The 24,064-nt window shown below is 53.5% G+C and overlaps 5 protein-coding genes across 5 annotated transcripts; 3 read left to right on the plus strand and 2 right to left on the minus strand.

Moving 5' to 3' along the window:
• Nucleotides 1-1,146: 1,146 nt before the first annotated feature.
• On the minus strand, nucleotides 1,147-3,342 carry STEHIDRAFT_168990 (uncharacterized protein). Its single transcript, XM_007304802.1, has 5 exons — nucleotides 3,126-3,342; nucleotides 3,016-3,074; nucleotides 2,485-2,947; nucleotides 2,039-2,430; nucleotides 1,147-1,922 (listed from the first exon to the last, which is right to left on the minus strand). The coding sequence occupies exons 1-5, from the start codon at nucleotides 3,159-3,161 to the stop codon at nucleotides 1,385-1,387; spliced, it is 1,488 nt and encodes a 495-aa protein (XP_007304864.1). The 5' UTR covers nucleotides 3,162-3,342; the 3' UTR covers nucleotides 1,147-1,384.
• A 232-nt stretch (nucleotides 3,343-3,574) lies between these two features.
• On the plus strand, nucleotides 3,575-8,328 carry STEHIDRAFT_121944 (uncharacterized protein). Its single transcript, XM_007304803.1, has 4 exons — nucleotides 3,575-4,451; nucleotides 4,513-6,038; nucleotides 6,114-6,261; nucleotides 6,470-8,328. The coding sequence occupies exons 1-4, from the start codon at nucleotides 3,620-3,622 to the stop codon at nucleotides 6,634-6,636; spliced, it is 2,673 nt and encodes an 890-aa protein (XP_007304865.1). The 5' UTR covers nucleotides 3,575-3,619; the 3' UTR covers nucleotides 6,637-8,328.
• A 696-nt stretch (nucleotides 8,329-9,024) lies between these two features.
• STEHIDRAFT_157492 (SRF-TF-domain-containing protein) lies at nucleotides 9,025-10,139 on the plus strand (the record flags this gene model as incomplete). Its single annotated transcript, XM_007304804.1, has 3 exons — nucleotides 9,025-9,229; nucleotides 9,315-9,328; nucleotides 9,396-10,139. The coding sequence occupies 3 exons, from the start codon at nucleotides 9,025-9,027 to the stop codon at nucleotides 10,137-10,139; spliced, it is 963 nt and encodes a 320-aa protein (XP_007304866.1).
• Nucleotides 10,140-12,651: 2,512 nt separating this feature from the next.
• STEHIDRAFT_147534 (uncharacterized protein) lies at nucleotides 12,652-17,087 on the minus strand. The gene is made up of 13 exons (XM_007304805.1): nucleotides 16,523-17,087; nucleotides 16,138-16,463; nucleotides 15,991-16,071; nucleotides 15,918-15,934; nucleotides 15,812-15,852; nucleotides 15,728-15,743; nucleotides 15,589-15,673; nucleotides 15,487-15,528; nucleotides 15,390-15,429; nucleotides 15,278-15,334; nucleotides 14,704-15,214; nucleotides 13,688-14,642; nucleotides 12,652-13,586 (listed from the first exon to the last, which is right to left on the minus strand). Exons 1-13 carry the CDS (start codon nucleotides 16,943-16,945, stop codon nucleotides 13,178-13,180), a joined length of 3,003 nt encoding a protein of 1,000 aa, XP_007304867.1. The 5' UTR covers nucleotides 16,946-17,087; the 3' UTR covers nucleotides 12,652-13,177.
• Nucleotides 17,088-19,034: 1,947 nt separating this feature from the next.
• Nucleotides 19,035-23,617, plus strand: STEHIDRAFT_168993 (uncharacterized protein). Its single transcript, XM_007304806.1, has 9 exons — nucleotides 19,035-19,079; nucleotides 19,134-19,707; nucleotides 19,768-19,909; nucleotides 19,976-20,601; nucleotides 20,671-21,556; nucleotides 21,615-22,383; nucleotides 22,453-22,575; nucleotides 22,636-22,940; nucleotides 23,031-23,617. Exons 2-9 carry the CDS (start codon nucleotides 19,591-19,593, stop codon nucleotides 23,396-23,398), a joined length of 3,336 nt encoding a protein of 1,111 aa, XP_007304868.1. The 5' UTR covers nucleotides 19,035-19,079; nucleotides 19,134-19,590; the 3' UTR covers nucleotides 23,399-23,617.
• Nucleotides 23,618-24,064: the final 447 nt, after the last annotated feature.

Here is a 24,064-nt window from a genome sequence, read left to right on the forward strand (position 1 = left end):
AGAGCCTTTGGAGGGCGATGCGTATCTGGGATACGTTCTGCTGCCTCTGTCGCCGCTTTTTGATTCAGTTGGTATGACAGGGACTGGTTTGCTGGTTTTTTTGGGAGGTCGCCTTTTTTGTTGACGGCTGCGGTCAAGCGTGGGAAGAAGTGTGATGGTAGGGGTCGCGAGTTCGATTCGCACAGCGCGCGATGTATCAAGGATTTACTATCGACGTTTCTGGTTCACTTTCCTAACGGAGGAGATAGTGAAAAATGATCCATGCATACTCCAAATATAATACGCAATCATACAGAGTGTGTACGATGGGCAGAGGCCCGAAGGGTAGGAATTGAGCGGTCTCTGTGGCACAGGTGGCCCGTGGCATTTCTTTTTCCTGAATTTTGCACGGGTGAGTGCCCGTGCTTTGTGCTCTGTAAAAATTATGTATCCTGACTGAAATATTTAAATATCGTTATACACCATTTATGATCTCAGGGAATTGCAACAGAAATATCGATAACGAAGTTGCGATACTTACATTGCGCACTGCGAATCGAACTTGCGACCCCTACCGCCACACTTCTTCCCACGCTGGATCGCAGCCGTCAACAAAAAAGGGGACATCCCAAAAAAAACCCAGCAAACCAGTACCCTCACATACCAACTGAATCAAAAAGCGGCGACAGAGGCAGCAGAACGTATCCCGGATACGCATCGCCCTCCAAAGGCTCTAGACACCTTTTGGCGTGGTCATTGGGGGGCGAACCCGCGGCCTACACGCATTGACAAAGGTGGACGTGCATATCAGTCTGCTGTGCTGATACCACGTAGCCAGATGGCCGACCACCCGTAGGTGACTATTAGTACGCCCCAGGGTATATAAGCAGCAGTTTCGAGCACACAACGCTGTCGTACACGGTGCAGAATGTACTCAGAAGTGAACAGAGTCGCAGTACGGATACCCTCAGTTGTTTACAGATGGTCTGGAGATGGTTGATAGCTCCGTGTGCAAAAAATGTGGAAAGGGCCCCCTGCGCCACAGGGACCGCTGCTGATTCAAACCAGACTCGCGCCATGGCCACTTGGTCTAACTTATGCGGTCCCTTCCTTCCCTTCGATCGTGGGGAATGGGAGGATTGGATCTAATTCGATTCCCTCGTTGACGTTTCCATGTTGTGTATAAACATCAGCCAGTCCAACTGCAGTGAGATCTACAACATCTGATACCATAAATACATTTTGCACAATGAGCAGGAAGCAAAAAGAGATCTCGTTCATACAGTCCCAGGTGAACCGTCGCCGTCAGCACATACAACAAGGGATCAATATTATCACAGTATATGGGATACACGGTAATACTACTTACGTCCATCCAAATTCCACGAAGAGTCACTATACCATTTCACGCCGCAGCCTTCACCTCCTCGCCCTCTTGTGCATCCTCCACTGCCTCCTCTTCATCCTCGTCCTCATCATCGCCCTCTGCTTCACCCGTCATATCCCTGATCCCCTCCCCTGCGAAATTCAAAATACCCCCCATATCCATCATCTTCACCTCCTGCTCTGCCTGCGCAACGCCCATATTCCCAAGCACCTTATTCACCTCCGCCAACTCCCCCGTCTTCAACGCCTCCTGCAACTCCGCACTCAACCCCTGGAAAAGATCCCACCTCAACTGCAACGCCTTCTTCACCTCCTCCACATCCAGATCCTCCGTCCCCGGGCCCTCGAGCTGGATGTTCTCCGGCGGGGGCCCGTCGGGTACGTTGAACGATATCGTCGTCTCTGGGTTTTCGGCGACGAGTTGGATTTGCTCGGTCTCGGAGGGGACGGCAGGGGATTCGAGCTTTTGGGCCTCGACGCGGCGGACGATGTGGGCGAAGGTGTCGTCGACGTCTTTACGGAAGATGGCGTGGGCTTTTTGACCGCCTTCGATCATCCTATATTAGAAAAGAAACCGGCAGTGAGTATATAAAGTTCAGCGAAGATGTATAAAAGGGGAAGAAGGGCAGGGGGGAAGATATATCAGGATTGTGGTGGCGTGGCGTGGACGCACCGTTTAAAGAAAAGCCGCAGTCCGTCCTTGCCCAACTTATCGCCGTACTGCAACAACAGACTCTGATGCACGCATTGTTTCGCGTACTTAGACTTGCCCTCCGTCTGTGCTGTGAAAGCTGCTACGAGCAACGCGTCGGAAGACCCTGGGACGACGACATCGCGATGGTTCTGGATGTAAGCTTGAGACGCTTCGAAATCCCAGAGTGGAATTTTTGCGAAGCCTTCGAGGGACGGTGTCATCTCGGGGAGGTCGTCGAGATCTTCGGAGTTAGAGATCGATTTGGCGGGGGGTTGTGAGGAGCTGCTGCCGGGGTTGAGAACTTCGATGGACTTTGATGTCGATGTTGAGGTAGACTTTTCGGGTGCGGAAGTCGATGGCGTCGGCGTGTACTAGCAATAGAGGTCTATCAGCGATCCAGTATAAAGAAACGACAACGCGCATACCTTTGACTCCCATCCTTCATGGATATCCTCCGCCGTAATATGCTTAGCCTTCTCTTTCAACAACTCCTCCATCTCCTTCCTCTTCTCCTCCGTCACCTCTCCCAGCTTCGTCACATGGAAAGCCAAATTCTCCTCCAACAGCGCTACCAGCTTATCTTGATCTCCCGCAGCCTTCTCCCTCGCCTCCACTGCTAAAGGCTCCAACAGCTGTAACAACATCGCATCGTACGTGACCTGGTTCGGCGCATTAGTGGGTGGCGCATCGGGCGAGGGATTCGTCCTGAGCCGCTCGACCTCGGACGAGAAGCGGGATGCACCGCTAGTACCGGCGGATTGTGAGATTTCGGTTTTGAGAGCACTGAGACGGGCGAGGAGGACGTTGTTGCAGGAGATTTCAGCGTCGATTTCGGTGATGCGGTGGTTGCGTGCTTCGCGTTTCTCATGGATGTCGCGCTGTTTCCATCTGAACACGAACGCGAACAGTTGAAGTGAGTGAACAAAAGAGAGGAGAGAGGAGGGAAATGTGCTTACCGGATGAGTGATTTCTTGTCTACGTTCGGATGTCCTTCGATATCCGAGTCGTCTGAGAGCTGTATTCCTGGTCAGTCTAGGTTGGACGATACATAGAACAACGTCTATACCTCAAGCTGATCCCACTTCGAGTAGTTCAAAGGCATGACGAGAGTATTTTATTGACAGTTTCGTGGTAGACAGGAGGATAAAGGATGGGCTATGATGGTGCAGACAAGAACAGCCAGACTACTTAGGATGCTTTTGAGACGTCGCCACACGCGAGATTCCGAGGCACTGCAGAACTCTCTAGAAAGTTGGAACCCGAGTACGACGACAAGAGCGATGCCATCCTACCGTCCCAAATATCCACAATGTCTTATGCATGAACAGAAGCGGCTGTATATCGGTGCATAGAGGTACATTTAGACACACCTACCAGATACTGTGGGCTACAAAAGTAAGAAGAATAAACGCGGAGGAGGGCTCGTGTGTACCTGAACGGCAAAAGCCGAGGTGTCCTCAAGCGTCGACTATCTGCGGCTCGTCTTCTTGTCCTCGCTTTGTTCTGTCTGCCACACGCTCGCTGTGCTCCACGTCGCGCCCCTCAGTCTCTCGCTCGACGATGTCCGACAATCCTACATCTATGTCTGCCGGTGAGGATGCCTCACAGATGACGCCCGCTGGGCAGACGAGTCCTCCAAAGGATCAGTCAGATCAGTCGACGACCGCTCAGCTTAATGTTCAACCCGATGATCCTGCCCTGTCTCTTCGCCAGAAAGCTCTGCTTACTCTCCGTCGTAAACCACTTGCTCCTAGCCATGCTCCGACAGTCGCTCCTACTCCGCCTCAGCGTCCTGTCTCGGACACTCCTACCATCACACTCGACTATGGCCAGGAAGAGCCCTCTGTGGCCACTAGTGCTGTCTCTAAGCCATCCAACGGCCTACCATCTTCCACTTCCGCTTCACATCCTACACCTATTCCCGAGCACTCAAGTATACCTATCATGCCTCGTTCAGATCTCCCGAACAAGCCCGAACAACCTCCGCCCGCGCAACCCTCCACCGCGGCCGATATCTCCATGCGTGAGGAAGGCGAAATCAGTGACGAAGAACCGGAACCGGAACCCAAACCTCCCCCCAAGGCTCCTGCCTCTCGCAAAGCTCCAACAAAGTCGACAGGAAATTCGTCAAGAAAGCCCAAAACACCTCCACCCCCTCCGCCAACCTCAGCATCAGCCACGAATAAAGCGCAACCGCCCAAAGCCCCAACTCCCAAGCCATCTGTTGTCATCAAGGCCGAACCAGAGTCTCCACGACCATCATTGGCGAGTCGAGTTGGTCCTCCGGCGCCCGTCAGTCCTGCTAAAACCGTCGTGGCCACTTCTCCATCATCTGCACGCAAGAGAAAGGAGCTCGTTCTCGATGAGGAACATGTTCGACCGGGTCTCAGCAGTTCGTCCAATTACCCTTCTATCCTTTGATCAAGCTATAACTCAGGCGTTGGTTTCTGTAGTGACACAGCACCAGTACAACACAGCAAAGGACACTGTGCTCGACCTTCTCGGCTGGGGTGTGCCTCCTGAATACCTCGTTGACTGCGGCTTATCACGCGAAATCGTGTTCTACATCTTTCACGAACTGAACCTCCGACTTCCCACCAATCTCGACACCAATGGTATCGTCCCCTACCCTCCTCCTCCGGAACTCCTAGAGTCTTTATTCCAGTTGCCTCCCGAGCCCAAGTCTCTGGGATCCGCCTCTGGTACCGCCGCGAATGGGTCGTCCCTCGACCGCCGTCGCAATTCTGCTGGCCATCCCAGTCTCCCAGCAAAGCCTCAAGGTGCGACAACTATGGAAATCGATTATTCGCCGTCACTGAATTCTCTCTCAGTTACCGCACCCGCCTTTGTGCCCTTGAATATTCCCAAACCGTCCACGACGGCACCCGTCCTCCCGCCTCAGCCAACCGTGTCTTCCAATCTTGCTGATATGGAACAACAACGGAGACAAGAGTTGCTTGCGCGCAAAGCGGTCCAGGCCTCGCGCAAGCAGCGTAAAGACGCTACGTTACCGACATCTGCAGCTGTCACGCCTATGGAAGTCGACTCACCGTCACAACCACTTGCGCCTGCTGCTACTGTCGAAGACTTCCTCAAGACCATTGAACCCACAACCAATACTCCTGTACCACTCGCACAGACCCACGCTAGTACGCTCATCGTGAATAGTCCCGAACGGATGGACGTCGACGATGACATTCCTGGTCTCGGGAGTACCCATTCTTCCTTTCAGGACTATCATGCCGCCCCATCGACCTCCCGACTATCCGTGGTGACTACTCTTCCGCCACAGCAAGCGCAGGAACCAGAAGAGCCTCCTTCGAACGATTCGGCCGATCTTTCGGATGTTGCGAGTTCCTCTGGAGACCCCCAGGAGACCCCCATCTCTGCTGCAGTAGTTCCCTCGACCGACACACCTGTGGACAACAACGAGCACCCTTCGCGGAGTAGTAGCAGCAGTTCAATCCCACCCGGTTCGGCGAATGACGATGGTTTTGCTTATCCATCAGCGTATATCCCTACCGGACCTCGTCGTGGCACAAAACGTCCCGTCGCTGCCGACTTTGTCGACATCGACGGTGAACCTGGCAATAGGGCGGGACCTTCACGCCAGAACTCAACGAACGGATTTTCTCAGGGGATAGCGCACCATCCAAACCCGCATGTTCGGAGGAAGATGAACGCCGCGTCGTCACTCGGAGGAGGTTTCGCGGGACTGAGTGGCATGCGGCGATGTGTGATTGATTTGAGCGACAGCGATGACGACGAGGAGGTTGAAGGTGAACTGATGGTCGACTCTCCTGCACCGAGGCCTGCAAGTGCATCAGGGATTGTGACTGGGACTGGAACACCGAAAGTACCCTCGTTGTTAGGTGGCTTGAGCGCGCCGTCAAACGCCGCTGCACTGGAGTTGAAGATTCAGAAGATGCGTGAGGCGATTAAAGAGCGAGAAGAACAGAGGCTCAGAAAGATGTCTGCGGTATGCTTCTATTCCCATTGTCCGCTTTTCGTGGGCTTTTCCAGAACATGCCTGACAGTACCTTGTACCTCATAGATGTCGAATCGTTCGACGCCCACGACGCCGACGCTCACACCTGCGCTGGCCGCAGGCTTTTCCCACCTGGCCTCATCGGCTCTAGCTCCCGACTCTGACATGGCCGACGCCGAGATGTTGAATGCGGACGAACCCGGGATTTTGGCGGGTATGTCGCCGATCCTCTTTTGCGTTCATTCCACTGCATGCCTTCTGCCCAAATCCGTTCATCTCGCATCCTTTTGTTTCCGTTTTCGGCTCGCGGTCCCGTAATCCTCACACGGATCGCCTCGCTGCTCCTCTTTCCCTTCCTGGCCGCGTGCCACCTGATCCTTTATGTGCTAACTTTGGATATCTCGTAACCTTATCCACGACAGCTTCTGAGACTGAACTCGTGTCGCCCGCGCCGCCACTAGCCCAACGCGATCTGTCGTCACAATCGCCTCGACCTGCGAATTCGGCAGCTCCGCACCACATCCCAGACGAACAAGGCAAGCGCCCATACCCTTTCGCTCCGTCTCCACCCGCCTCGTTCGTTCCATAGTCGTTGACCCACCTGTCCCTTTCCCTCTCTTCGCTTTTCCATTCTTCCCTTCATTTGGAATGTTCTCTTCGGGTGGTCCCCATTTGGTCATCCTGGTTCGTTTGTCCATTTTTACGTGTGGCACTCGCTGCTCAGTTCTCACGGCTGAGGCTCAACAAGAACAAGTGGCAAGGATCCCTTTCACCCTTTCGTATCCGACACAAACCGATCTCCTCTGATTGCTGTCCTTCTGCTCTATATTATTGCTTCTCGGCCGTTTACGCATCTCAAATTTCGCTGTGCTTCTCACAACAATGTTTTTCTTTCTTGGATCATTCGTTCTTGTCATTCGGTATCCTTTGTCTGTCTGTTTTTCTTCTTCTTCTTTTGTTTGCCGTCTCTCTTCTGGTCTCCTCCCCCTTCTAGGTCTCACCCGAGTCAGCGCAGCAGCGCCACGCAAGCGTCGATGCACCCGCATCGGCCGAGGTATGTGCTCCCCGACGTCTTTCGCTGAAGGCCTACAGCTAGATGTCATAGCCCCTATCATACTCCTACTCACGCTTTCCTGGAACCCTCGTCTCTTACCAGGAGCCCAACACGGCCGTTACCGCCAACTCGCTGGAAGTTCATCCTCACTTCAAGCCCTATAGCTCAATATTCTCGTCTTACCCACTCCTTCCTCTCGAAGTGTCTTCTGGTGCCGTGTCAACGTTTCCCAACAACAATGCGACGGCCAGGCCTCCATCTCTACCTGACTTGCAGCCGCTTAAGTATCAGACTTTTATTCGGACTCTATCTAGTCAACAGCTCCAAGACGCACGGCTCTGCCAATACGAGGTCCCTGGCGGAGGTGAATGTCGGGATGCTCAATGCGAAGACCTTCACCTGAGCCGGATGCCGGCCGAACCCAGCGGTGCGCCCCCTCCTCATCTCTTGCATGCACCCTCATCTTTCGTTGTCTTATCCCACCTCTCCACCCTGGGTTCCATTCGTGTCAATGCTCTTCTATCTCCCCTTGTTCTTTTTCCCCTTGAGTACAGATGAAGAGACCGCAAGCTACCTTCACGGAGCTCTTCCGGGAGATCTCCAGTCGCGGGTCGGGCCAAGTCGACTGCTAGAAGAACTCCGACAAGCACGAACTAGTCAATCACCAGCTGGCCTCGATGCACGCGTAGGCGCGGTTTGGGCGACTTTGTTTGGACCTGTGGCAGCATCGGCGCAATGAGTCGACAGCGATGACCGACGTTTGGCGCGGCGCCTGAAGACAGACGACGCGAGACCTTGGTTCGGATGGGTTGCAGGGCGCGCGTTTTGTGGCCCCGCCGGGGTTAATCGGCGCCAGCTCGAGGGGACGAGCGAGCGCCTCGAGCTGTGACCATGGCGACGGGGCTATCAAAGCGTGCGAGCGAGCGAGGACGTCTTTGTCGGCTATCGTCTCCGGGAGGAGGTTGACGAGGAGGTCGAGTCGGGCTCGGCGGCGCAAAGAGGGGCGTAGAAGGGCTGCGGTAGTGGTACACATGATGACGAAAGAGACATTTACGGGTGGCAGGAAAAGAGCGCTTGTGGGCGCCCTCGGGGGGATTCCCCCGAGATATGCAGCGAGAAGAGGCGCGGACTGGGTGGTTGTACTGGATTGATTGTATTCGAGGCTGTTTCTTTCTTTCTTCTTGTTTGCGATGATGTATATGATGATGAATTCGGAAGTGAATTGGCTATCAGCTGTTTTGTGTGTGTGGGGGGCGTGGGGACGTGGATCGAGGCCACGTCTGATGGACGGATTCGGACTGCTGCATTGTTTCCCTGCGCAATCAAAGGAGGGCATTGAATCGCCGGAGGAGGCTGGCCGGGCGTCTGTGGATGTGAAATTGTAGTGCCGAGGAGGGACGGAAATGGGGTGGGGGATGAGTGTGGCCGGGAAAGGAGTGATGGCTGCCGAATTGAGTGATTTGTCAGGGGATGGAGCGTGGGAGGGCATGTATCCGAATCGGGGGGTGTGTGGCGCTGTTTGTGTGAGTGGTCCGTTCCTGGCGTTTCCCCCTTTTATGATAAGCACCAGGCTAGAGGCCCCAGCCGTCCATCGTCCACCTCCCTTTTTTGCCCTCGTCCTCTTTCAGCACTTCCTCCGCCTGCCTTTTCCGGCCTCCAAATCCACACCTCCCATACTCCGCTCCAAGCCGCCGCACACAGCGACCGTCCCTCCTAGCTCGTCGTACAGCGCATCGCTCTAGCCGTACGTGCCCTCTGCCTATTTTTCCCGACGCGCGTCGTCGTCCTCGTCGTCGTTGCCGTTCCCGGAACACTGCTGACTGTGTTCCTTCTCTTTCCTTTTCCAACAACGCGGCGTCCCACACCGTCCTCCTTCCTCTTCGGGCACACAGAACGTTCACCGACATCGTCCCGCCCTTCGCCATGCCCGTCGAGCCCTCCATCCCGCCCCCGCCGCCCCCGCAGGACCAGTTCATCGCCGATCAGGACGCCGCCGACAGCGGCGCCGACGACGACGATGACTCCGACAAGGCAAAGGGAGAGAAGAAGGCCGGCCGTCGCAAGATTAAGATCGAATTCATCCAGGATAAATCGAGGAGGCACATCACATTCTCAAAAAGGAAGGCTGGTCAGTACTCCGCGTCGTTTACCGTTCCCGACATGTTCCCCTCTTTGCTCATCGCTGTCGCACATCCCCGCTTCCGCGTCTGCAGGTATTATGAAAAAGGTTTGTTCTTCTCGCACTTCGCGTCCCGTTTCGTCACGTCTTATGTTTTGCTTCCGTCGCGTCCTAGGCCTACGAGCTTTCTACCCTCACTGGCACACAGGTGCTTCTGCTCGTCGTCTCCGAGACCGGCTTGGTCTACACGTTCACCACCGCCAAGCTGCAACCCCTCGTCACGCAGCCAGAGGGCAAGAACCTCATCCAAGCATGTCTTAACGCTCCTCATGGCCAACTTCCGTCCTCCATGCCCATTGGGCAGCCACTTGGGCGTGCCGCATCCATGGGTGGCCCCCACCACAGCAACGTCCCAGGTGGTCTCTCCATCGGTGCAGGCAAGGATGACGGCGACGACGGCGATGGTGAAGGTGACCGTCCGGGCAAGCGCCGACGTCGTGCATCTACAGCGGGTGGTCGCAACACTCGCAACAGCGCATCTGCTGCTGTTAACCCTCCACAATCCCCGCACAGTCCAGCACAGCCGGGCGCTCCTCCTCTCTCCATCCCTCAAGGAGGTCAGCACCCCGGCGCATCCCAGCCGCAGTCTGCCATGCCCATCGGTCCTTCGCCCACCTCTGCTTCACCATCCCAGGCACCCACGTCTCCTCACTATGCTCATTCCAGTCCAAACACTACGTACCATACCGCGCCTGGCCAGGAAATATATCCCGGTCAGCAGGGCGGACTGATGGCGCCCCCACAAGGACCACCAGGTGGCCAGTACCCATCGTTCAATGCCCCTGGACAAGGAGCTGCGACGGGGCATTGGCCGCATGGGACCAGTACAGTTCAGGGTGGAAACTATGGGAGGCGGTGAGGGAGGAGAGTGGTGAAATTGTTGCTCATGTTTCGTCGTTGATTATCGTTTATTTGGTCCCCATCTTCTTGCTATCCTTTTCTTGTCGTCGTCTCGCGCAAATATATGTCCAGGTCGGAGGTCGGTTCCCAACCATTGTATTCATATGATGCCTACGTTCTCTTTTTCTTCTTCCTTTCTGTTGTTCGTGCCTGTCTGCCTTTTCCCCTCATGAAGATACGCTCGCCTCGCCTACAACGTCGTTGCCCCTTGTCCTTCGTGTTTCTTCTCTCCCGCTTTGTGGTCCAGGTTGTACAGCTGTATATGTCCCTTTGCTTTTTCTTTACACTTCGCCTTCACGTATACTCCTTTCGAATTCGAACCGACCGTGTGGTTAACGTACGTACGTATACTGTCTCTGTCTCTGGCCATGCCACGTTCCGACCCCAAGAATGATCCTTTCAGTCGAGTACATCTGTACAGGCTGTTGTGCAACAAATTCGCTTTTCGCCTCATGCCTGAGTGACGACCTTAGCATGCATGTGCGTTTTCCGACCTAGACGGAGGAAGGATCGTCATTCATACATGATTACCCTTCCCGCATCTGCATTCTTCACCCACGTCGTCGCCATTATGACGATGAGTAGCTCGGATCTCAAAACATGCTGCATATTGAACTTAATGAATGAACGATAATTGCCACCGACCCGAGATGTGACATGTATATGCGCATCCCTTCGATCGAGACGAGCGAAAGGGGACTCGGAGTGAACCTGAACACGGTGCAGAGGGTGGCATGGCATGGCATGCTTCCACTGGACCGAGATCTCAGATGAAATCGCCGGATGCGTGCCAGACATTATTTAAATAATATTAATGGGGGTCTGTTTCGATTGCATACTTTGCTATCCTTCCGGGTTTGAACGCCATGAACAAGGAAGAGGTCCGCGATGATGGGCGCCAGTCAGGACGCCTTTCCGAGCGTGCCACTCGAACCGGGCTTCACGGCAGCTGCAGTGGCACAAGCACTGTACTAATAGTAACAGCATACTAATGGCGTCGGGGGGTCAAGTTGTGTCAGACTAAGAACTATCCTGAATTGAATGAGCTCCCTACGCATTAATCAGGCGCAGCCCCCATTCTCAATCAAATAATCGTCTCGGAACTGACCAAGGTCCAACTCAAACAAAGCCTGGCCTGCACTAAGCAGCAGGTGTCCCGTCATGCATCATACATCATGATGCATGACCCTGAGGAAACACAGCACCCCGCACCGGCCACGACGATCTCTCAGCTGGGCGGCGAATAGCCCTCTCTAAGTGCGAACGCGAAAATATAAATATATATACATAGCACTTAGAGTTCCAAAGCTTGAGTAAGAACTGTAGTAAAAACGGGAAACGCTGACACGGATGAATGACGCGTTGGCGTCCTGGCTCGGGAATCCTCGTTCCTCGTCCATCATGTCCATGTCCACGCCCCCCGCGCTATGCGGTGAGAAGAAACACAAAAGACTGAGAGAAACGAAACCCTCCCGGACCGGGCCTGGCCTATGTAAGTCGCAAGCAGGCCCAACAGAGCTCGAAACGGAATGTCTGTCTGGCAAAGTAGCACGGTGGAGAATCGAATCGAATCGAAAACAAACGCTGGTAGTTCCCGGGCGCGGCGTAGGCGCAAGGACTGGCGGTGGCCTGAAACAAACTTCAAGCTTCACTCTCATCGCTCGAACTCTCACGCCGCCGACGAGGCCAACCCAATGACGATGGGCTTCACTAGCTGCTTTACTACTTACGACGCACAGTTGACGAGCGACGTACAGCCCTCCGCGCCTATTCGGGCCATCCATTGGCTCTTTGCGTCCGACCGGTTTCGAAAGAGGGACGCTCTCAGCTTGCTGATGCCTGATGCGGCGAGCGTCGAGAGTTCACGGAACCGATCACCTGGAACGCGGGATCGTGATGGACGGGAAAGTTAAATCCATATGTAGTAGCGTGATGTGGTCATGGGTCTGAGGTCCTCGAGGGCGAGCCAGAGGGTGGCAGAAGGTGGCAGAGTGGCTGGATCTTTGGTTGGATGCATGGTAAGTTGAACGCTCGAAGCTCCTCCAAGGCGAGGCATCGAAAATGGACCGAGTTTGGGAAAAGATCCGCAGGGCGTGAGATGTAGAAGATATGATATGTTCGGCTGGACGAAAAGGGCGAGACGGAGAGATGAAATAGGAGAACTGTAAAACATGCATACACGCATGGCTTGCACGCTGCAGGAAGATAGTCCAGAACGGGAGAACATGATACGCGTACGTACATCCTGCCATGTCAATACAGCGTACGAGACGGATCCGAAGAGAAGATCATGGGAACAGGACGACTTCCACATCGCCCCAAACAAGCACGGTAGGCTCCTAGTCCCGATCCGCACAAATGTACGCCACCTAAACACCGACCTGCTCGCGACGCGCTCGCCGAACTTTGCAACAGCGTGAACGCGTCCACGGAAGGTTTGATGCCAAACTGGCCAATACCAGGTCCGGTGCTCACCTCGCTCTGCTCGCCGCTGGCTAATCTGCAGCTGGGGGATCTTCTCCCGGCCCAAAAGGATCCATTGCGATGAAGTTTTTTTGAGCCTGATAACACCATTGGAGGAGGTCACGTTAAGATGGGCGGCGTGAGAGGCAGCTCAAAGATGGTGGCGTAGACGCAGTGCCACGCAGTATGTACTGCAGGCATGATGATGGAATGCGCACGACAAAAATGACCCGGCGAGTGATAAGCGCAGAGATTGAGCGGCTGTATCGTCGCGATGTTCCAAGCGGGATTCCGTGCACGATTTGGGCGGACAAAGGAGGGGAAAGCTTGAGGAAAGCGCAGCGGCTACTGATCCAAGAAGTACGCCACAAATGCCTACTTGGGGTTGGGTATTCGAAACGACCATCCAGCCATCCGTACAACGTCCGACCTCGAGCACACACTCCTCGTCCAAGGTAGCTACGCGGGAAAGCGACCCACCCACTCACCCAGCCATCCTCGCCCTGACCGTACACCGTGACCAGACTTTCGCACTCAGCTCGGTTTCCAGGCGCAAAAGACACGGATCACCCTACTCAACCGTTGCGGTGGGGACTTCAGCTTGACCTCGGCATCGTTGCTTGGTGGCTCCGCCATCTTGCCGTGTCCACGATCGATAGATGTGCTCCTTCTGAGGACAGCCCCGGTGCTAGCACGATGACCAGTGTGACGCACGGCGGAATGGGCGATAACAGGGGCTGAGGCGGCGGATGAATATGCTCTTTGACGAACGGCTGGAGATCTGGAGGGACGGCGCTTCGCGCGTTCTTGAGCCTGATGTTCGTCCCATTTCGCGCAGGCGATGTCGAAAGACTTGCGCTCTGGTGTTCGTGTTACGGGAGGAAGAGGCCAGAGAAATGACCCAGCGATGCACGATGACAGGTCGATGCTGTCGAACATGTCCCTGAGAAGATTGGACGGTTAGCATTGCATCAAAGGTAACATAGGACCAAAGCCCCCGAGAGAAAATCGGCAGACGCGACAGACGAAGAAGAAAAGACTCACATCTCAAAGTACGACAGAAGGACGTCGAACTCCGCTCGCGACATCTTCATCACCTCGTCCTTATAATCCATCCCAGCATCCTCACCCCCATTCTCCAAAGACGATGACGGCGCCGCATCCCTCTCCCTCTCCCTCTGCACATCCAACTGCCCAATCGTCCTATCCCTATCCCTCCGTCTCACCGTCCTCGCCTTCTCCGCCTCCCGAAACTCCAAAACCCAAGCCCACATAGCCTCCGCACACGCCAAAATCTCCGTCACTCTTATCGACAAGTGGAGATGCAACGTCTTCAGGTCCATATCCAAGTGCCGGTTCGGAAGCCGGTTCACGCGAAACGCCGCTCTATCGTAAGCCTCCTGCTCCGCGGCCTGCAGACTGAGACCGCTGATGCTGATCGAGGATACGTTTGAGGAGGACGAAGAAGGTAAAGCCTGGGGTTCGGCGTGTAGCGCAGAAGGAAAGCTCAAGGGGAAAGGGGCGGAGAGTGAAACGGGGGACTGGGCCACGCTGGTGCTGTGTCCGTCGGGGAATATGAGGGAGCTCTTTGTTTGGGTGGGAGAGCGGGTGTGGTTGGGAGGGATGGGTGGCGCTCGGGCTTCGTCGAGGACGACGTAGGACTGCATTTGGCCTAGGATGTCGCGACCTTTGATGAACGTGGAGGAAGTCGGGGTGAGAGCGACCGAGCTCGAGGATGTTGGTCTGGACGTGATATTCTCAGAGTGGAGACGGGGTAATGATGGTCGCGAGCGACGAAAGTGGCCGCCATCGCTGATGCTGGCCTTGATCGTGGACGGTTGGCGAGGATGGTGTGCAGTGAGGGAAGGTGAGAGCAGTTCACCGTCAGAGTCCAGGTCACTGTCGGCGTAATCGCTGGTAGCTTGTGGGTATGTCGGTCTCTGCTGTGTTGCCGCCCGCGGAGGAAACATATACATAATAGGTGAATGTGTCCGTACATCTGTGGCAGAACTGGTCAACGGAAACGTTCACACAGTCTAGGAGAAGGATGATCATCTTACCTGTGAAATACAAGGGTAGCGAGTTCGATAGCAATGATAAAGGAAACATATTGATAAAACGAGAAGAATGCATCTCGGTGTATATGTGTTCCAGCAAAGAGTGGTCCCTCGGATTACGAGGGACCGGAGGGGAAGGCAGTATTAGTGGCGAGGGTGCATCCTCGGAGGTTAGAGTAGAAAGAGGTTTGACGACATGAGCGCCAGGAAGACTGGGAGAGGAAGAAACGGAAGATAGAGGTGTCCCAGGTGCTCGTGATGACGTCGAAGTCCGCGCCGTCGTTAACGTAGAGATAGTTGAGATCGAGAGAGGATTAGAGTGATGTGACGGCGAGAAGAAGCTAGACGATTGTGTGCTCGTGGAACCTCTGCTCGATTGTGGTCGAGTAGACTGTCGAGGAGGATGATCCTCCGATAGTTTTATGGGTATAGGAAGGGGTGATAGGGGTGGTGTCGACGAAGCTCGCGTGGGCTCGTAATTCTTGCCCGGGAAGAACAGGTCTTCTTCAATCATCTGAACGTACGGTATGGATGGTCACACAAGGGCCCAGACAGAGATGTCAAGCGGAAGACTTACCTCGAAGGCCGCACCTGGCTTCATTACCCGCACGATCTCCTCCAACAAGGCGTCCCACTAAATGCCTCACGTATCAATAAGATATCAGCCTACATGAGATGGAAAAGCATACCTTATCCTCGGGTATACCGTGTGCGAGACGTTTTATGTGTCTAGAGAATAAACGTTCAGGGGACGCCCTGCCTTACGCAAAGTGGCGGAAAACCTACACAAAATCGAATTCTTCATTCGGGAACGGAAGACCGTCCAGACTGGAAGATGGAAGTTAATGAGCTAATTGAAGTATAAACAAGACCAATAGCTAGACGGACCAGTTCACATGAACCCATGTTATTCGTGATCCAAGATCAGACCGTAATTGGGACAGATTAGGTTGCAATGGGACAAGGTCGACTCCTGGTGGACCATGATCAGTAGTTATTTTTGGCCGTAAAAAGGATCGCCACACACCAACAAACTCGCAACGCTGGAAAAGGGATAGTTGAGATGGATGAGATTATAGCCTACAAACATGAACAGAGATAGGGTACATACCCGCCATAATTTGGCACAGTCGAGGATCCAACTTCCAGTACCTTTGCGAAGGTTAGCGACAAGGGTACAAACGTAAGTTTTGGAAATGGCGCATCGATGTACGTACCACACCCAAGATCAAGGCTGATGTACAAATTGTATTAGTAGGACAGCATGCAGCTGACAGGAAAAGGACGTACACTTTTGCTGGTGGGGTTTCGAATACATGGAACGTTACACTCTCACACAAACTCTTACAGAAGGCTGTCTCCCAGACATCACTGCATTGACAATGATAGTAATTTGAGTGGCCACTTCCATCAATTAGGACGAATAGATATACGCACTGATCCACAACAGACCGCTCATAATTCCTGGGATACGGGACTTCCTTCGCAGGAAACGGATGATGTTTCTTCCCTCCCTTGAGAACGAACTGGTGTTTCCGAGCGGTCATATTCCTCTTTAGCTCCTGGAGAATTGCTCGGTCGGCGGTCGAAAAGTGGGAGACATCATTGGCCTCCTTGTCCTCGAGGAAACTCGACTTGGAAGACGAAGTGCTGGCTGGACCGCTGGTAGAGACGAAAGCTGGAGCGCTCTCGTTAGGGTGAAACAGTCTTCGGGACTTGGTCTTGGTGCTACGTCGACGAAGGGGAATGAGGTCGGAAAGAGGCTGAAGCAAGGAAGTGAACATGAGTTAACGAACGACTGCTCGTGAGGGCAGAAACGTACGAAGAGGGGTGAGGAAGGCATAGTTGGCGAAGTTAAGGGGAAGGCAGCCTTGGCTGGGGTGTCATGTGGGAGCCCAGAGGAAGTCGAAGGGCGTTTTGACGTCTTTCGAGCAGGGTTTCGTGGCGGGCGCGCTGGGGGAGGGCCATGGAGATCGTCGGGGTCCCGGGAGGGAAATGGGACAGGTCCAGGACGTCCAACAGTCGAGAGACTAGCGGTTCGTTTTCTGAGGAAGATGGACTTCCTCGAGAACATCGATTGCTCAGCAGCCGGAGAACTTGGAACAGAGTGTGGTTCCGGAGTTGATGGCCTAGCACGGTCGATGGTCGATGGGCCAGGATGCGCCGTGTTCGCTGGCTGACCCAGCTTCTTGGGCGGCTGGGAAGACCGACGGGCAGGGAGACTGACGGGAAACGGAGCCAGCATACTCTTTGTTCTCTAGACTGTGAAGGCCAAGTGAAGTCCGATGCAGCAGAAATAGGGACAGATAGTCAGGTGCGGCGCAGCGCTCGACGGTGTAGACGTCGGTGGGCGCGCAGCTTAGGAGCAGCTCAAGGATGGCGACGACGACTACTAGGGGAATGTGATGGAGGACATCTTGTATTGCCCACAGTGGACCCGATGGTCGAATAACTGCTCTCATCTCTCGCGTGATTCCGAAATCTGAAGGGAAACAGAGATCTGGGGTAACAACGTTAGCCAACCCGTGGGAACGGGTCCGCTGCCTAAATTCACCGCTGGCATCCTCCGCCCGCAAATCCGCGTTTTAACCGTCCCGTCCATCAACAAACCTGCCATATATTATCCTCGTCTTTGTTCGCGCTTTTAGGCATCGTCCTGCACGTCGATCAGATCGCCAGAACGCGTCGAGGCAGCGCGTCGAGTCAAAACAATCGCACCCCCGACGTCCTAGACTCGCAGCTAACCGGGCGAACGGTACCTGGCTTTTCCCCTTTGCGGTCAAGGTTGCATCAATTGCGAGCTCATGTCCTTCCGACCTTCCTTCCGTTCTCTGCATTTGGCCAGCCCTTGATTTCGGTCGTCTGACGTCGTCGGCTTTCGTCCTCCGTCCAGAGCACGGCGGCCCCGCCTTCGTTATCTTCTCATGTCGCCCGACCTCCTGCTACGCGATCCAATGAGTGCTTCTGCTACGCTTGTCCAATTAGCGTGGGCCTCGCGAACTTGCACGTGTGGCACGAGCTACTGCGAGTGAGCAGTGCTCAGACGGGTCGAGTTGCTATATTCCATCCGTTATTCTTTTTCTCAGGACAGTGGGACTTGAGCTTGAGGTTACGGGTCCGGTTATCGCCCGTTCAACGTTATACTCACAGGCTATGGAATGGAATGGAATGTACGCCGACCGGTTTCTTTACTACACCGGCTCTGGGCTTTGATGTTACCCAACCGTTCTGTACCCTGTGGCGCTTGGCCTCGACTCACGCTTGCCTCGTGATATACGCGGCCGTACGTACACGGCAGTCCATGTACATACAAAGACCAGAAGTCCTCTCCTTGGGGTTCATTCTTAGCCTTGGTATGGTTCCCCAAATCTTCAAAGTCTTCTGTCTTATTCTTAACTATCGTGCATTATTTTCATCCAGTGTGACTTCGTGAGATGGTGGCGCAGTCACTGGACACGAATAGTCCCGAACCAGACCATCACTCGGTCGTGTAAAGCCTCCTGCTCCGCATTCACTCCACCAACTCTAGATGCGAATACGGTTCGCCGCACGTCCTGATGCAGTGCCCATCCCCTGAGTCTTGTGGTACTGTATGTCATCATCTCCTTTGCAGAGAAACCTTTTGTTGTTTTGATACAGTGACTTAATCCGGTCCCGAAAATATATAGCTTGCCAACGAACAACCCACCCAAATTCTCGTAAGATTGCACCCACAACACCCGATCCTAGTAATGATGCTACTCATTCTCCAGTCAGATATTTGAAACCTTCAGTTGCCTTCTGTAAACCACTAAATAATCCAGGTGGCATGAACTCTCAGTATATGTAGGCCGTAATGTGCATTCATTAGGAGCGCCCTGTACCTTGAATTTCTTTTCTTCCCTTACTTAAGTTAGAAAGGAAAGGAAAGGAAGGCGAATGTTTACGTTTGAGCTTCGACACCGCCGTCGTTCAGGAACAAAGCCAATAGCTTTGCGGCCCGGATTTCCCGGAGGCGCAAAGAGTCGCCGCTTGCCAGTCCTGGTCAGTCGTCGACTCGTCGTCATGCATCATGCCCTGTCCTCACTCGGATGCATCTTTGACCACTCTCACCGCAGGAAATTGGTCCCTCATGCATATCTACTCCTCGAGCCAACGGAAATTGAAGTCATTCTTTCTTCATAAGTGTTGGTTTTTTCCGCAATACCAACTCCGTTCAAATCCCGTTGCTTTGCAATCCGGGTTGGAACAAGGCCCTCGAAGATAATTTTGGCCTGATCCCCCAACGAGAGGTACCTAGCATTTTTCGATACTTGAACTGTGAAGTTCAGAGAGGGGGTAAATTCATGTGCCACAGAGACGACAGTTTTTTGAAGCTGTTGGCTAGTAGGGTTCTTACTGTGCGTACAAGGCTGTTCAATCCTGTGCTTGTTCCTCTCACTGTTCTTTGGTAGGACAATCCACGGTCTTCTGGCGTTTGGTTCATCGTCGAAGAATAGCATGAGTATCCACTCTACGCAGCGGGATTCCTCTGTTTCACTGTTTGATGGTGGCCACATTCAGATACCCAGAACATGGTTCCTAATCTGTATTGATACAGCCTAAATCCCCGAAAGGCGGATTCCATATCGCCCACTTTGTCTAAGATCGACACGTTCCCCGGATTGGAGCAGCACATCCCGCTCTGATTCCCCTCAGGGGCGTACTCAATGCGGTGATTGACGCGCCAAGCGGGCTAGTTAGAGGATCTTGACATTTATTTGACCCAAATCGACCATCCCGCTTGACGGATGTCTCACCTTGTCATGGTCTCACCCGCTCCAGACTGGCCAGCGCGTCCTCTTTATAACACAAAACACCTTGTACTCTGATGTTTTCCTCTTGCTCGTCACGTCCATACTCTCTCTTCCGATGGATCTATCCACGGGCTCGCTTTTTCGGTCCTCTCGCACCTTCATTTCTAGGACCAGCATATGGCGTCTAATCCTTCTTTCACTCGGTATCTTGGCTGTCTTCCAAATTTCAAGTGTACGCCCTCTTGTCATCTGCTTCTTTAACTTGGCCGTGCACCTCTAACGCTTCCTACAGTCTTCGTACTTTTTTGGACCACCGAAAATCTCAGGAGAGCTTCCGCTGCTATCAGCTGATGGTGGGTACACTTACTCGGGTCGCGTCACGCAGAAGGTCGCGACAGGACGCGTCGTGGTGACAGGTGGTGGTGGGAATGTTGGTGTGTTTTCATCTTCCTTTCTTGGAGTCTCCGCGAAGGCGGTCCACTAAACTTTTCGGCTTGAAGGGAAACATATAGTGCACAGTCTGCTGGCCACATCCACTCCGGTCACCGTCATCGACACCATATTCTTCGAAGACGAACTCGAATATCTACCTCCCTCCTCTCGCTCCCTCCTCGACGTACACATATGCGATGTCCGTAATGCCACAGCTCTTTCAGCCGTCTTCACGCCAGACGTCGTCGGCGTCGTTCATCTCGCAGCCGTCTCTCGTGTTCTGTGGTGTTTGGAAAACGAAGCAGATTGTTGGGATGTCAATGAGCGCGGTACGCAGATGGTCGTTGACGGGCTGGCAGAGCTGAACAAGCGCGATGGAGGAAAACGGTGGTTTATCCTGGCGAGCTCGAGAGAGGTATATGGCGATGCGAAGGACAACAAGCCAATCAAGGAGGATGCGGAGAAGGCGCCGGCGAATATCTATGGGGCTTCGAAACTTGCAGCAGAGGTCGTGATCGAAAAACACTTGCGCTCGGCCAAGCAATACAGAAGTTCAGGGAGCATTCATTTTATTGCTCTCAGACTGTCTAACGTCTATGGTGGCGTATACGACCATCTCGAGCGGCTAGTTCCTTCCATCGTCACACAAGCACTTTCACATCAAGTCATCCAGATTTCAGGGGGTCAGCAGCATGTAAGCCCTTTTCACTCATCTAAGTTCAAGTCGTGCTGAATGACTAATAGCGAGCGAATACTTGTACAGTTTGACCTTCTGCACATCGAAGACTGCATCGACGCTTTCCTCCTCGCCATCCACCACGCCACTACCAACTTCCGTGCTTCTGCCTTCGAACAGTTCAACGTTGCATCTGGAGATTCAGTCCCCGTTGACAAGCTGGTGAACACACTCGTCAGCCTCATCCGTTCCAAGTCTCCCATCCGGTATATACCAGGCGACGCACGTTTCCCAAACGTCTACCGAGGAAACACGGAAAAAGCTCAAAGCGTTTTGGGTTACACTCCCGCCGTGACGATAGAGGAAGGTCTGTTGCGATACGTGAAGGCATATCTTCGCCGAACGCGATATTTCCTGGATGGGAGAATTAAAGAGACTTGCGGAGAGGCATCGCCATCACTAGTGGCCAATGCGCAGATCGAGAAGTTGGATGGATGCTATGTCCATATCGAGGTAGATGTGCTCGGACAGTTCGCTCCTTTGAAACCCCCAGAAGGAGACGAGCCCTGGTCGATCACGAACGAAGTGGCGCCTCACTTTCTCCACACCGCCATAACTCATCAATCCGGAAGCCACATTCCTCGCATTCGTCTCCACACCAGTGATAGTGACCATACTTTCCTTGGTATCTTCGAAGACGTCTTTCAACCTGGACCGGTCACTTTGTCAAAGCTTACAACCGCGGACATTGACTCGGGTGCAGCAGTCATCGTGGAATGGGAATTAGAGGTCAATGCGGAACAAAGTGCTGTTCGACTCGTCGTCCCTGGGACAGATTACTTTCTCATGAGTCCGACGACAGTGGGCGGCCGATTCTCCCTCGTCTCTAAGGCCGCAAGAAACGTCTGGCCCTTCAGGATTACGCCTACATGTTGTCCCTCACCAGTTCCTTGGCCGTTCGCCCGCGACGATCGTAAGTCTCACCTTGTGTCTTCCCAGTCTTCGACGAAAGCTTAATTGGATCTGTTTAGCGATCGAACATAGTGTCCAGTTCGTACGGACGTCCCTAGAACGCCCGTTCCTTGCCTCCCCCGCAAAGACGCTCTGCAGCCGCTTGCGACGAGCCAGCCTCAAAGCTAGCAGCTCTCTAGCCACCATTTCCGACGTCACTCTCCAAGAACCTCGCAGACGTCTGAGCTCGCTCCCAACCGACTGGGCCAATGCCAATCTCCCAGCGTGCTCCAACATATGCGAGCACCCCACGGTATGCATCGACACAGGCGACTGTCAATGTGTCCTCTCCTCCTGTGCTCCTCGCCAACGTTTTCCTTTCGCCTCCTCGGCACATTCACCGTTCTTGTCCTTCCCTCCACCACCCTCCACAGAACTTTCGCTAGTAGAAATGGTCAGCCAGTCCTCATGGCGAAACGTCCTCCGACCACAGGCCTCGCGGTTCGTCGGTGCACAAGTCCCCTTTCCCCGAATACATGTCGCACCTCTTTCACCTGCTGATCAGAACATGCTAAGCGAGGACGGTCTGCCTATCGATTTCCGAGGAAAGCTGCGGGATCATCATTGTTTCACGGCGGATACTCAGATGGAGAAGGGGGTCTCTGCGATGGGCGTGCGCAGGGACGAAGCGGAGATGACGTTCATACCGAGTTATCAGCAGTGGGATGGGGATCATCGGATGCTTGAGAGGACCTGGGAGTACAATCGTGATGCTTTCGATGGGTTCGATGCTTCGAAGGTTATCATTCCTTTCACGCACGATTTCGGACAATGTTTGGCATTTGAGTGGTGAGTTTTCCGGTTGGTTTCTCCCTGAATGTGTGTTTGATTCTCACCGTGTAATCTTGTGGAGTGCAGGGATGTTTGGCACATGCGAGAAAGACAGGGTCTAAGAGTACATCCTTTTGTCAGGTCGACGACTGCATGGAGTGTTATGGGTGACCTCCACAGTGCCTGTTACAGGCCACACCAAGACGTCATGTACGTTCACCTTTCTCAGCTAGCAATCCGGAATTCCTGACTGACGGTACACACCCTTAGCATCCCACCTCGCACATGTCTCTCCCCATCACTTTTCAAGTCCTTCCCTACAGTTGCCGATGTCCGCCCAGCTCGCGACCGCCGCGTATTAGTTGCCTTCAACGGCGTCCTATGGGGCACAGGAGCGCTCAACCGAAACAGACTCGTATGTCCCCGAAGTCATTGGGATTCGGATGACAATGCATCGAGGAGATTGCACGCTTCAGGGCCAAATTTAAAGAGTCTGGTTGGGACGAACGGTGATTATGAGTATATGAGCCTCCTCAACGATACTGTGTTTTGTCCTCAGCCTGCTGGGACCACAGGTAAGCGTGCTCCTTAGCTTTAAATTTCTTGCTGCGATATTCTCGTCCTCGTTCTAGTAGTACTAAACGTCCGTTCCATTCACCTCGTAGGTTGGGCCACCCGATTAGTCGACTCGATGTACGCAGGTTGCATCCCTGTCCTAATTGGTCAAGCTTCACATTTCCCATTCTACGACATGCTCGACTGGGGTAAAATTTCAATCCGAGTCGAGCCCTCCGACCTCGCCCAACTTGAAGACATCCTATTCTCTCGATACTCGCTCGATGACATCGAACGTCTTCAGGCGAATATCATGCTTGTGCGTGATGCGTTGGTATATCCGCTGGACGACGTGGACGATACGGTTGTGAGGGAGGAAATGATTGAGAGGAGGGGGCCGTTGTTCTTTGCGTTACATTCGACGAGGATGAGGATGCTTACGGAGTGGCCCGTTGATGATGTTTTTGATCGGCCTTGAGGTGGGCGAGATCGTGTATGATTATCTGTATGTTTGCTACCGTTGGTTATCTTCTTGATACTTGCTACAGTTATAGCACCTACGTGTTTCCTTGGATTTTAGAGGGCTCAGATCTTGGACTAGATTTATAGTACCTATTTTTCGCACATTGTACTTACCTAGTAGTCGTCAACATTGTACTACAATCGCAATGACTCTGAAGTCCGTAGGGATTCTCTCTCCATACTATTAGGCTTGCATCTCGGAGCTGCAGTTTGGTGTCATTCTTTATTGCTACTATTCGGCTAGAAATTCCGAGAATGGTCAATTGACTCTGCGTAGCGCGCTCCACAGGATGCTGGGCCACACTTGGCAGCAAGATAATCTTGGGGGGCGCCACCCAGATGAGTCATCAAAATCGGAGTAAGCGGCTAAGAAATTGGGAACGCGACTCATCCGCGCCGGGCCACAGCGATGTCATCCTCCAAATCTTCAACTGAACGCTCTCGTCAGCTTCGACTCCTTTCCTCTTTGTCTTCAGTTTATATACCCCACACGACGGCTTTGACGGTTCTACCCTCAAATTTTCAGCGCAATACTGGGATATCCCCAAGACCATATTTTTAGACGCCACGTACTCGGAATCCTAGACATACCGTCGAACATAGTATAATAACCCTCAGACGG

The sequence above is a fragment of the Stereum hirsutum genome, assembly GCF_000264905.1.
Source record: "Stereum hirsutum FP-91666 SS1 unplaced genomic scaffold STEHIscaffold_8, whole genome shotgun sequence".
In the NCBI taxonomy this organism is placed as follows: Eukaryota; Fungi; Basidiomycota; class Agaricomycetes; order Russulales; family Stereaceae; genus Stereum; species Stereum hirsutum.

What these genes read in the sequence shown, in the direction of transcription:
- STEHIDRAFT_147534 (XM_007304805.1), bottom strand. Translation starts at nt 16,945, where the DNA reads ATGCTGGCTCCGTTTCCCGTCAGTCTCCCTGCCCGTCGGTCTTCCCAG. An exon ending in GAGCGGTCTGTTGTGGATCA is followed by an intron (nt 16,072 to 16,137) that starts GTGCGTATATCT and finishes TTGTCAATGCAG; the next exon opens with TGATGTCTGGGAGACAGCCT. An exon ending in ACGGTATACCCGAGGATAAG is followed by an intron (nt 15,335 to 15,389) that starts GTATGCTTTTCC and finishes TGAGGCATTTAG; the next exon opens with TGGGACGCCTTGTTGGAGGA.
- STEHIDRAFT_121944 (XM_007304803.1), top strand. Translation starts at nt 3,620, where the DNA reads ATGTCCGACAATCCTACATCTATGTCTGCCGGTGAGGATGCCTCACAG. An exon ending in TGTTCGACCGGGTCTCAGCA is followed by an intron (nt 4,452 to 4,512) that starts GTTCGTCCAATT and finishes TGGTTTCTGTAG; the next exon opens with TGACACAGCACCAGTACAAC. An exon ending in CGAACCCGGGATTTTGGCGG is followed by an intron (nt 6,262 to 6,469) that starts GTATGTCGCCGA and finishes TATCCACGACAG; the next exon opens with CTTCTGAGACTGAACTCGTG.
- STEHIDRAFT_168990 (XM_007304802.1), bottom strand. Translation starts at nt 3,161, where the DNA reads ATGCCTTTGAACTACTCGAAGTGGGATCAGCTTGAG. An exon ending in GACAAGAAATCACTCATCCG is followed by an intron (nt 2,948 to 3,015) that starts GTAAGCACATTT and finishes GTTCGTGTTCAG; the next exon opens with ATGGAAACAGCGCGACATCC. An exon ending in CTGCGGCTTTTCTTTAAACG is followed by an intron (nt 1,923 to 2,038) that starts GTGCGTCCACGC and finishes TTTCTAATATAG; the next exon opens with GATGATCGAAGGCGGTCAAA.
- STEHIDRAFT_168993 (XM_007304806.1), top strand. Translation starts at nt 19,591, where the DNA reads ATGGATCTATCCACGGGCTCGCTTTTTCGGTCCTCTCGCACCTTCATT. An exon ending in TTTCAGGGGGTCAGCAGCAT is followed by an intron (nt 20,602 to 20,670) that starts GTAAGCCCTTTT and finishes ATACTTGTACAG; the next exon opens with TTTGACCTTCTGCACATCGA. An exon ending in AGGCCACACCAAGACGTCAT is followed by an intron (nt 22,576 to 22,635) that starts GTACGTTCACCT and finishes ACACACCCTTAG; the next exon opens with CATCCCACCTCGCACATGTC.